The sequence below is a fragment of the Arachis ipaensis genome, chromosome B10 (assembly GCF_000816755.2).
Source record: "Arachis ipaensis cultivar K30076 chromosome B10, Araip1.1, whole genome shotgun sequence".
Classification (NCBI taxonomy): Eukaryota; Viridiplantae; Streptophyta; class Magnoliopsida; order Fabales; family Fabaceae; genus Arachis; species Arachis ipaensis.
Genome location: NC_029794.2, coordinates 118,177,075 through 118,189,620, shown reverse-complemented (window position 1 = coordinate 118,189,620; position 12,546 = coordinate 118,177,075). Strand labels below are relative to the sequence as shown.

The following is a 12,546-nucleotide window of genomic DNA, read 5'->3' as shown; positions in this document are numbered from 1 at the left end:
TCAGATTTCTTAAAAAAATTCTCAATAATCTTCCAAGAGAAATTTTCTCATTACCTCAGCTTCAAGTTGGATCTTCTGTGCAACACCTAAAATAAAAATTCTAGAAAATAAGCTTCCTTTAGGATCAACATGCAATCTAAAAAAGGTGTCACTGAATAAAAAAAAAAAGAAAATAAAAAATTGCAGTTATGGGATTGTTGATTCTACATTGATTGAGTTATGGGAAGGGGAAAGAAAATAAGAACAGAGAACTCATGGCAGTGAAGGCGTGGCTGAGTTGGGTCACGAGAGCGACAGAGGAAAGGTTGAGAAAAGTGACAGTGACTATTACGGGAGTGCCATCTTCAAAACTTTGGTGTCTCCTCCACAGTTTCAAAACCACACTGCAACTACAAATTTCACCATTCTCAGTATCATAACATTTTGCTTCTTATGTGGATCTGTCACTGTCTTCTTCATTTTTCTCTTCGCTTCTATTGTTGTTGTTGTTACGGTAGTGATGATTGTGGATCGTGAGAGAATGCTAATTGAGGGTGGCGGTGTATGACATGTGACAATAGGTGAAGGTGGAAGTGGTGTGGAATCAGCGGTAGGTGATATTTATCTGAAGAAGATGATGATGGAGGTATAGTGGTGGTGGTGGTGGTGGTGAAGAATGGTGTTTGAGTTGAGAGAGAATGACCAGAAAAGGAAGAACAATGAATTAGGCTGAGAATATTTTTCTTTAAAAAGATTATAATTGTTAGAAGGATAAAAAATTCATAAATTAATGATTTTTATGAAAAGTATGATTTTAAAATGATTTCCAACGTTGAGGATTGTTCATACCCTGGCCCAAACACTATGGTCCAGGTCCAAACACACTAAAGGACCCAATCCAAAGATTGGCCCTCACCACCCACCGACCTTCTCAGAAGAGGTCGGATTCAACACAGACTCCTCCTCAAAGAAGTCGGGCTCGAAGGATATATGGCAGATAACACTTATTCAAATAAGTAACTTCCCCTAAAATCTCTCCACCCACTTCCAGGAGCCATATCCCAACTATCCTAAGATAAAAGGACGGTTATCCACCTTAAAAGGTGGAACTACTCCAACGGTGGTTGTTAGATCACCACTATAAATACACTGACACTCCTCAAGTATCACTAAGTTTCAATACTCTCTAAACCTACTTACCCCTTTGCTAACTTAGGCATCGGAGTGTCTTTGCAGGTACCACCCCCCATTCCTTCACATACACAAGTCGGATGGCGGCTCCCAGACGCCAACCAAGTCAGAGTCCTCCTCTTTTTCTCACATTTGGGCCAATCCTTCAAGCCCAATCCACCAAACTAAGGTTACCTATGTAACATTCTGAGGACCTGGAGATTAACCCATGATGGTGGATGACTTCAACGTGGATGGAAACACAGCATTCATTCTGAACAAGAGAATCAAGATGCTGATAACAACGACAGAGCCATAGTCACTCACCAAGGGGTGACTAATCAGCACAAAGAAGGCACCTCAGGGGTAAAGGACCCAAAGGAAAACTCCTTTGAGGGACACAAATCCGACAAAGAAGGACAACCCCATGCAACTGATTTCATGGGATTGTTCCATGGCCACCAGGGACGGCTGGAACAACTGGAGCAAGAACTAGAACGACAGTGAGAGGCGGAGAGAAACCTGAGGAAGGAGGTTGAGCGAAGAAAAGAGCTTGAAGAAAAGCTCTCAAGATTAGAGTCCGCTCACCGAGGTCGGAACTCACGCAGTGACCGAGAAGATTCTCCCTTGGGAGGGGAGGACCCTTTCAGTGAGGATATAATGAGGGCAAAAGTTCCAAGGAACTTCAAAAGTCCCGATATGGACCTATACGACGGGACTACTGACCTAAAGCATCACCTAAGTAACTTTAAAAGTCGGATGTACCTAGCCGATGCTTCTGATGCAACGCGCTGCAAGGCCTTTCCGACGACCTTGACAAAAGCAGCGATGAAATGGTTCGATAGTCTCCCCCCAAAGTCGGTCACCAGTTTCGACGACCTCTTGCGTAAATTCCTTATGCGATTTTTGATTCAGAAGGATAAAGTAAAACACGCACCAAGCCTTCTGGAAGTAAAACAGGAGGTCGGGGAACCTCTGAGGGACTACATGGAAAGGTTCAATAAAGCGTATTTAGAAATTCAAGACCTACCCACCGAGGCAATGATCATGGGCCTAGTAAATGGACTGCGAGAAGGCCCATTCTCCCAGTCCATCTCGAAAAGGCATCCAACTTCTTTAAGTGATGTACAGGAAAGAGCTGAGAAGTACATCAACATGGAAGAAAATGCCAGGTTGCGAGAACCTATTTGGCGACCTGGGCACTCTCACTCAGCAAAAGAGAATGAGAGAGAGCCCAAGAAAAAAAAGAAGTCAGCCCTGAAAGGCCCAGAAGATATCACTCTTATTCTCATCTACGAGTCTCCCTAGTTGACGTATACAGAAAAATTTGTCATACTGAAAGGCTACATCCCCCTAGGTCCATCAAGAACAAGAAAGGGGGAAGTCGTAGCGAATATTGTGAGTACCATAAGCTGTATGGTCACTCAACAAATGAGTGTTATGACCTGAAAAATGTGATAGAAAAACTGGCCAGAGAAGGTCGGCTTGACAGATATCTCATGGAAAGGTCAGACTACCATGGTAAGAGAAAGCGAGATGAGGAGGATCGAAGAGATCCACCACCACAAATCCCAGAAAGACATATACATATGATCTCAAGGGGATTCGCTGGAGGCGGTCTCACAAAGTCATCTCGTAAGAGACATCTGAAGGAAGTCTACTAGGGCGGGAGCAAAGTCCCCGACCTTCCAACTATCTCTTTTACTAAAGAAGATGGGCAAGGCATAGTTTCCGGACATGATGATCCGGTAGTGATCACTATGATCCTTACCAACGCCTATCTACACAGAACCCTGGTAGATCAGGGAAGCTCGGCCGACATCCTGTTCAAACCAGCATTTGATAAGCTGGGGTTGGATGAGAAAGAATTAAGAGCTTACCCTGATACCCTATACGGGCTGGGGGACACACCAATAAAGCCACTAGGATTCATACCCCTACACACCACCTTTGGAAAGGGGATGAAATCTAAAACTCTAAGTATCGACTTCATAGTCATCGATGTGGGTTTGGCCTATAATGCTTTAATAGGCAGAACAACCCTAAATCGGCTTGGAGCGGTGGTATCTACCCCCCACCTTTGTATGAAGTTTCCAACACCAAAGGGAATCGTAGCCATTAGGGGAGACCAGAAACTGGTGAGAAAATGCTACAATGAAAGCCTAAACCTGAGAAAAAAGAGTAAAGAGGTTCACACCATTGAGCTCGGAGGAGTTCGAGCTAAAGAAGAGTTACGACCACAGCCCGGGGGAAAGACTGACGAGGTACAGGTAGGGGAGGAGGAAGGAAAGAATACCAATATAGGAGCCAACTTGGAAGAAGGCTTGAAGCAGAAGCTCATAAGGCTCCTACAAGAGAATTCCGACCTCTTCGCCTGGAAAGCCTCTGACATGCCTGGAATAAATCCCGAGCTCATGTCAGACAAGCTGTCAGTATACCTCAGATCCCGACCTATTCAGCAAAGCAGACGAAAGCTCAGACCTGAACGGGCCCAAGTGGTGGAAGAACAACTGCAAGCCCTCTTAGAAGCCGGCTTCATCAGAGAGGTCAAATATCCGGCTTGGCTAGCAAATGTGGTGCTAGTCAAAAAGCAAAACGGCAAGTGGAGGATGTGTGTCGATTACACCGACCTGAACAAAGCGTGTCCGAAAGACCCATATCCACTTCTAAATATTGATACCCTAGTAGACTCCAACTTGGGATATCAATACTTGTCATTCATGGATGCATACTCGGAATACAACCAAATTCCGATGTACAAGCCGGATCAAGAAAAAACATCTTTCATCACGCCTTGAGTGAATTATTGCTACGTGGTTATGTCTTTTGGGTTAAAAAACGCAGGAGCCACGTATCAAAGGCTGATGAATAAGGTGTTCGCACCTCACCTTTGAAGTCTAATGGAAGTATACGTAGACGACATGCTAGTAAAAACCACGGATGAAGCTGACCTCTTGACCGACCTCTCGCAAGTCTTCAACACCATAAGGATGCACGGGATGAGATTGAATCCCACAAAGTGCACCTTCGCGGTGGAGGCTGGAAAATTTTAGGATTTATGTTAACGCAAAGGGGGATTGAAGCTAACCCCGACAAATGCAAAGCAATCCTAGAAATAAAAAGCCCGACTTGCTTAAGAGAGGTCCAGCAATTGAATGGCCGACTTGCAGCTCTCTCCAGGTTCTTGGCAGGATCAGCATTAAGATCCCTACCACTTTTCTCCCTACTTAGAAAAGGATGCCAGTTTGAATGGACTCCTAAATGTGAAGAAGCATTCCAGGAGTTCAAAAGGCTTTTAAGCCAACCTCCGATTCTTACCCGACCTCAAGTTGGGGAAGAACACATCCTGTACTTGTCGGTATCCGACAAGGCTGTAGCATCAGCTCTACTATGGGAAGACGAGGTCGGACAGCGTCCTGTGTACTTCACCAGTAAGGTTCTACCAAGGGTAAGCTTCTACGACGAGGTTGACAACATTCAGGCGCACAAAGAAGAACTCGAATTACTCCCTGAAGTTCGAGAACAAGCCCAGATAGGGGAAGCAACATTGGAACAACGAATGACAAATAGATATAATAAGAAAGTCATTCGAAGAAGCTTCGTCCCAGAAGACTTGGTCTTGATCAGAAATGACATTGGAGTCAACAAGTTGGGGGAAGGAAAGCTTGCTGCTAATTGGAAAGGGCCATACAAAATAAGTGAAGTCTTAGGAAAGGGTTACTACAAGGTAACCGACTTGAACGGTACCGAGCTACCAAGGTCATGGCATGCTTGTAATATGAAGAGGTACTATAGTTAAAAGCGAACTCCACTCCCTGGTGTACTCTTTTTCCCGATTTCATGGTTTTTTCCCAAAAAAAAAAAGGATTTTCCTGAAGGGGGTTTTAACGAGGCATCAAAGTAGATACTAAGGGGCAATAGTTTTTAAAGCCCCTTAGTAGCAAAAGGTACCTTCATCAATAAATAAAGATCTTTTTACAACATCTCTTTGTAAAATTCCATTAGTTATTATTACTATTTTACGAAATGCGCCGACTTAAGCTCGAAAAAGCGTAAAAATCCTATGACCGACCTAAGTGGTCGGCAGGATTAAACGACGAGGTACAAGTCGGTGTAAAGAGGTTACACGGACGATCATGATAACTCGGAATTCCAAAACTCTGAAACAACTACCTAGTCGAAGGATCCGAGAAAATAGAAATGCATCACAAGAATAACCTAAGTAAGTTCAATAAATGAAAAATTGAACACAAAAGGAATACAAAAAAAAAAGAAATAAGGAAATTTATCAAAAACAAAGGCGGAAACTGTCCCAAGTCTTTGAAAAAACCCAGTAACTTAGACAAAGAATAGTCTGCAGAGATAAAAAAGTCTTTTCCAAAAAAAGATCAAAAGGGTTTTCCATAAAAACCTAAAGGAATCACGACAAAAGCATGCACACGCAAGGTATACCCAAAAAAGCCCTTTTCCAAAAAGGGCCAATTAAAATAACGTTATTTTTTTGTTAATGGCCAGAAGGCTAGAAGAGTCAACAACAAAACCACAACAATGATAAAAAATAAATTATTCAAAAAGGGGCCCACAAGCCGGGCCCCAAATAGCTGAAATTAATTAATGGGAAGAAAGATTAGAATCACCAGTAACGAAACATCCTCGTCAGCAACGGGAGTCGGAGTTTCTTCAGACGTGGGAAGAGACCCCTCTTGTCGTTCCTCACGAAGAGGAGACTCAATAAGCTTTTGTCCCTGGGTCTTCAGCTCGGAGTCCGTCTCAGGTCAGGAGGCTGAAACGATAGCTCCTTTATAACAATCTTATCAGGATCCAGAGGAGAAAGGTCCAGGTCAGGAGCAATAACTCTAACCTGCTCCTTAAAAATCCTTCAGGCCTCCTCCAAGTTCTCTGCCACGGAGTCCTCCAAATCCTGATAAGCCTCCCGACCTTTCTCCAGCTCCCGTTGAAGGTTAATATTATCAGTGAAAACCCTGACATAATTATGCTCTGCCTTCTCCGTCAGGCCCTTTGCCATGGCACACTGGGCCATCAACTTCTTCTCCCTCTCCTGAAGTCGGGACCTCTCCTCCTTCAACCAAGTAACTTCCCCCTGGAGCCGCTTCTCCTCCTCTTGATAGAGGACAATCCTCCCCTCCAATTCTTCAACCTTTTGGGTAGAGCCCAAAGAGCTGAGGGGAGTCTTGTTCAGAATATCAAAGAGTTTTGTACAAACCCCAACAGCCCGAACACTCCCCCGAACCACAATTAGAAGATGGTTTCGAAGGGAGACATCATCCATACTAATTTGATCATGGGAAAAGATGTGATTCCGAACGAACTGGGGACCATCAAAATTGGCATCCCCTGAAGGAGAAGAGCTAGACTCCGAGGTCTTACGCTTCTTCTTCTCAGGTTCGGGGGAAGGTCGGACTGGGGGGATGGGGGGAGGTAGAGAAGAAGCAGAGGCAGAAGTTACCATAATGGGACGAGAGGAGGTCCTCAAATCACGAGGGGGAGGAGGAGCGCTAGCAGTCCTCGCAGCGTCAGCTCAGGCACCTGCCTTCTTCTTAGCCTCCTGAACCTTCTGATAAGCGGTGCTGGACCCACTCTTTACCATTTCTGAAAAAAATGAAGCAAACAATTATGTCAACAAGTCGAAAAAATAACAAATCAGAATCTTCAGAAATAACTACAAAAGTGCAGAAACGACTACAAAATAAAAGACTACCTAGCTGGGTCTGTACGAAAGTAGGAGAACCTAAAAGGAACTTCTTCATGTCCAAATTAGGGGCTCTTCCCCAAACTTCTCGGAAGAACCCCACCACAGCCTCCTCAACCTCGTCCAAATCCTCCAATCTATATTTTTCCACAGGGGAAGCCTCTAACCAGTAAAGAGGAAAACGAGGGTTGTAGTTTTCATCAAGGAAAAAGGGATGATGTCCCTCTACGACTTGATTTTTGAAGAAAAAATTTTTGAAGTCATGGAAGGGTCGTCAAAGATAGAGAAAACTTTTCGACCTTGAATGGTCCGGAAAGATATCCACTGCTGCTTGTTATTCTGCCCACTAAAGGGCTTGGTCATATATAAAAGGTAAAAAAAAGATCTTTAAAGAGGTCGGGAAATATAGCTCTCGACTAACAAGCTGGTAAATTTTCATGAAACCCCAAGAGTTTGGGTGAAGTTGGGGGGAGCAACTCGGCAATGATACAACACACTTATCTCAAAGTCGGAGAAAGGCAGAAGGAACCCCAAGCGGGTAAAAAGAGAAAAAATGGGGATCAGAATCAGAGATCCTCCCAAAACAAACCCGGTCTTCAAGACCCGGGGCCACCAACTCATACTTTGGCTCATCGGCCTTATCACTACAAATTCTATGGTGGATAGGAAGGACGGTAAGATAGTCAGTGTCTACTTGGGAATGTTCCTCCAAAACGGTATCATTTACCCATTGTAAAAGGGACTCAAGGGAAGACATCTTTTCTAGTAAAAAGAAGTGGCAGAAAAAGTAACGGGACCTACAAAGAAAAATGGAAAAAGATCAAAACACAAGGCCTCTAAAAGACGAAACAGCCTCTCTCAAGAACCAAAAAACAGAATCACTAGACCAATGAAACTCGGAAAAGAAACCAAGAATCACGAACAGCATGTAAACCTCCTCTAAATATATAAAGTAAAGTGCCAACATAAATGATAAGAGAGGAGAAGAAAAGGACTAAGCTTTGTTTGAAAGAGGAGCAAAAATAGCAGTAGCAAAGCACTCCAAGAAGGAAGGCTAAAGATTTTTCTCTTTGGAAGAATAAGAATTGTAGGCAAGAAGTTTCAGAAGACGAAGGAAAATAGAGAAAAGAGAGGGAAAGGTATTTATAAACACGCCAGGGGCATAAAGGTAAATTGACACGTTCATTAAAGAAACGCGCCGTTACCAATATAACTGCTCCCACGTGTAAATACGAAAGCCCCAACAGACACGACGTTTGATTAAGACACGACGGTTGAGAAATTCAAATCACGTCGGTTTCGAAATCACGTCGGCTACAAGCCCGAGTTCAAATACTCGAATCAAACTCATAAATAAAAGAGATCAAACTCGAGTAGGGCACCGTTCATACCCTGGCCCAAATACTATGGCCCATGTCCAAACACACTAAAGGGCCCAATCCAAAGATTGGCCCTCACTACCCATCGACCTTCTCAGAAGAGGTCGAATTCAACACAGACTCCTCCTCAAAGAAGTCAGGCTCGAAGGATAGCTGGCAGATAACACTTATTCAAATAAGTAACTGCCCCTAAAATCTCTCCACCCACTTCTAAGAGCCATATCCCAACTATCCTAAGATAAAGGGACGGTTATCCACCTTAAAAGGTGGAACTACTCCAACAGTGGTTATTGGATCACCACTATAAATACACTGACACTCCTCATGTATCACTAAGTTTCAATACTCTCTAAACCTGCTTATCCCTTTGCTAACTTAGGCATCGGAGTGTCTTTGCAGGTACCACCCCCCATTCCTTCACATACACAAGTCGGACAGCGACTCCCAAACGCCAACCAAGTCGGAGTCCTCCTCCTTTCTCACATTTGGGCCAATCCTTCCAACCCAATCCACCAAACTCAGGTTACCTACGTAACAAAGATAAAACTAATTAAAAAAGGGTTGGGAACGATTTTTATTTTGACCTAAAACATTAAGAATAAAAAAAGTATTCAAGCCTAATAATATGAATTGAAGTAGTAATGAACTAAATTTTTTTTATGAAAATTATAATTGTGGAGTGTAATTAAAATATGAATTTAATTTTTATATACTGTCAAAATAAAAATTTTATATTTTTTGTAATAAATTCTAAATTTTTAAAAATTATTTATTTTATATTTTTTAATTTAAATATTATTTTTTATTTTTTTTAATAATATAATAACTATTTTTTACACAGCATAGAAATAAATGGCAATAGACTCTACAGTGGAAAACCTGGTACAGGCACATATCTCGAGTTAAGTTAATCCTATGGTCAAGAAGAGAAGGGTGCACGTCAGGCGCATCACTGCACAAACGTTACCCATAAAATGTACTTCCCGACAATAAATATTTGCAAATAAAGATAGATGAGTTATTTTACTTTGTAGTACTAATCTCTGACTGTGTTGTTATACAAATCTAAGAAAGGGTCTCAAGAGGACATGAAAAAGCAGTTATTCCTTCAATCTGCAACAGGTTGCAAATTGTATCTATCATTCTATGCACAGCTTATCTTTCGTAGTAGAAAAGTGAGAAAAAAAAAATAAAATAAAATAAAATGCGGTGAGCGTGGATCGAACACGCGACCTTCAGATCTTCAGTCTGACGCTCTCCCAACTGAGCTATCCCCGCAATTGATAATTATATTATGGAAAAAGGATGATTTCACTTATAGTCTCATACTCTGTCGTGTTGATTTTTTTTATTAACATTATTAAAAGGTGAATATTTACATACAGTTATCTTTATATAATACTAATAATTGAGTCAATAGATAAAATATATCAAATTATTTAATAGTTTTCAACTAACAACTTCACATGAACATAATTACATATGAGTTTCCACCATATTAAAAAAGTGGAAAACTCACGTACAAATGTCTTTATATGAAGTTAATAGTCAAAAATCATTAGATAATTTAGTTAACTCTGTCAAATTATTTAACAATTTTTTATTATTAACTTTACATGAAAACAACTGGACGTGAGTCTCTTCTTATTAAAAAACTATTATTTTTCTATACCAACAAATTCATTGAGTTAACGAAATTAAGCGTTACATTATTATTTTACTAGCAAATTGTAGTGTTGGTCGTTGTCTTTTAAATATTTATAAAATAACATATAGGTGTACAAAAATATTATATATAGTTGTACACATAAAAAATCAATTATCAAATCAGCTATCATATATTTATGTATAAATATATATGTGGTTTAACTCATTTTCAATTTGTATTTTGCATTTGAGTAAAATATTGCTTGTCTCTAACATTTTGGTTAAATTCTGATTTCGTCTCTAACATTTGAAACGTACTATTTTTAACCAAAACGTTTTATTTTATCCTATTTTAGTCCTCTAGTTGAAATAAATTTTTTTTTTCAAAATTATCATTTTCTCCTACATTATTATCACTTTCCCTGTTAACTCACTACTACAACAACTATAATCACTACAATTGCGATGTTTGTTGCTAACTAGGAAAAAAAATCATAATGGAGAAAAAAGTATTTTTTGAAAAAAAAATTTTAATTTTAACCAAATAACTAAAATAGGACGAAATAAAATGTTTGAGATAAAAATTAGACGCTTCAAAGTTCAAATTTTAAGACAAAATTAGGACTTAGCTCAAATATTTGGAACTAAAACAATATTTTATCTTTTATATTTTAACATTTACTTTTTACAAATAACTGATTAAGTGGCTGATTTTTGTATCTACTTAATATCTTTACACCTATCATAGTTATAAAAATATTTTAAGTGTAGATACTTGTTGAAATTATAATTGTGAAAAAAAATATTTCGACGGTTGAAGGGAGTAGAATTTTGGTATAATGAAACATTTTTTTGGTTAATCTTTTATTTTATATTTTTATTGAGACATTTTCTTTTTTAACATTCAAAACACAAGGACAATAGTTCCTTTAACTTTTTTTTTTTTTTTTGTGTATATGTAATCTTGGGCAATAGCTCATTTTATACTTTCTTTTTCTAATATTCAATAACACAAGGACAATAATTACCTTTCTTTTGTTTTGTTTTGGTTTTTGTGTGAGTAATTTTGGACAGCAACTTCTCTTTTTGGAGAATAGCTCATACTTCTTTTTCGATGAAGTTGGACACCAGCAATGTATTTTCCTACTTAAAGCCCAAAATAGCAAAAACAAAATCCATACACAAAATCAAGGGTCAACCTAGTTTTCCATCATGACCCAAAAATCATGTGTTAGCAAAACCAAATCCAATCGGAATCAAAACTAACCTTAATCCTTAAACAAGCATAACTGCAGATGACCCGAAAATTATTTAAAAAAAAAAACATTAGTGCATGACATAGCTTGTAGATATATAGGAAAGCATAGAACTGAACTAAGATAGCTGCTTGAAGCTGAAAATGAGAATATACATAGTTTGAAAAGAAGTAATAAAAATGGGTGTAGTAAAAGGTAAAGATCATATCTACTTTTGAGACAGTAGAATACAACGTTGTCACCCACTAACCCTCAACTGAAGAAAGGCTCAAATTTAATGAATGTGAGATAAGGATAAACAAGATGACTCAAAGTGAAACCTCGCATTCGACCGGAGCGGGACGCTGGATGAAGTTTTGTTCCAAATAATGTTCTTTATCCTACTTTAGGCCCGGTATGTACTTTGAGCAATATAGAAATGCTCATCATAGAATACAATGCTATGATAACTATATTAGCTGGTACCTACATGTTTATCTGTAAGAACGAATACGCAATGCATTGATCAATTTAAAACCAATTCAGGATTGCTATAAACATGAGAAATTGTATGAATTTAGAGCATGAATCATCAGCAGGAGAAATATAGAGTCTACTATTAGTTGCCACCAAGAACAAAAGACAATATCAACTCAAAATCATAGCAACTTGTTCAAGAATGACATACCAGTTCTAGTGCTTGAGCCAATAGTTTCTTAGCTGGGCCATATGGAGAAGAATCTCATCACGACCCTGATTAGTAACACTACTGGTCATGATCCACGGAGGTGCCGTCTCGAAGAAGCCGTGTATCAATTCCTGAAAGTCATTAACATTTTCTTCTGGTCTTTTGCCTCCGTTCTTTTTCTTCTTCCGCTTGTCACATTTGGTGAAGATTATGGTCATTGGGATCTGAAAGGAGAACTGTATTAACTGGGAACCTATTCAATCTGCTTTGTTAACCTTTTACACAGGTGCATAACATAAGCATTTTATTGACTACTCATGTTTCCGTCTGGTGTAGTCGTAGATAAACAACTCTTTTCAATACAACACGTTTGACATGAGTATGAGACTGGGTAATGGTTGGGTGATCGAAGAGAAAAATTTCAATATCTATCTATAACTTGAGTGTGGTAAACTCAGAATATGGCGCTGATTAAGTGATTATCTACATGATGAAGAGATGAGTGCAGTAACTCGTGCCTGTCAACTATGATCATAAGCATACAAAATACTATTTAGAAATATGGAGTTTGTGGCAGCACCTAGACAAAGACAACCCTGACAACTTCATACATTCAAGGTGATGTCCATCGTATAGGATATGCAGGGATTATAGCGGAACATAAAAAAATGTTGGACTTCATATATTCAATGCATTACCTGATTCTGGCCCAACCAACTAGCATACTCGAGATCAATT

At 39.6% G+C, this 12,546-nt stretch overlaps 1 protein-coding gene and 1 non-coding gene across 3 annotated transcripts in view; both read right to left on the bottom strand.

Annotated features, from left to right (window-relative positions):
- On the bottom strand, positions 9,444-9,516 carry TRNAF-GAA. The gene has a single exon. It is a non-coding gene; the product is annotated as a tRNA-Phe (tRNA).
- LOC107623837 (GTP-binding protein At2g22870) overlaps positions 10,837-12,546 on the bottom strand; it is a gene marked incomplete in the record, with an annotated part of 4,033 nt that continues 2,323 nt past the window's right edge. Inside the window, 4 exon segments of one of the 2 annotated variants that reach the window (XM_021113254.1) lie at positions 10,837-11,031; positions 11,153-11,174; positions 11,809-12,032; positions 12,507-12,546. In XM_021113254.1, coding sequence (XP_020968913.1) covers positions 11,814-12,032; positions 12,507-12,546 — 259 coding nt within the window. 2 annotated transcript variants of the gene reach the window in all.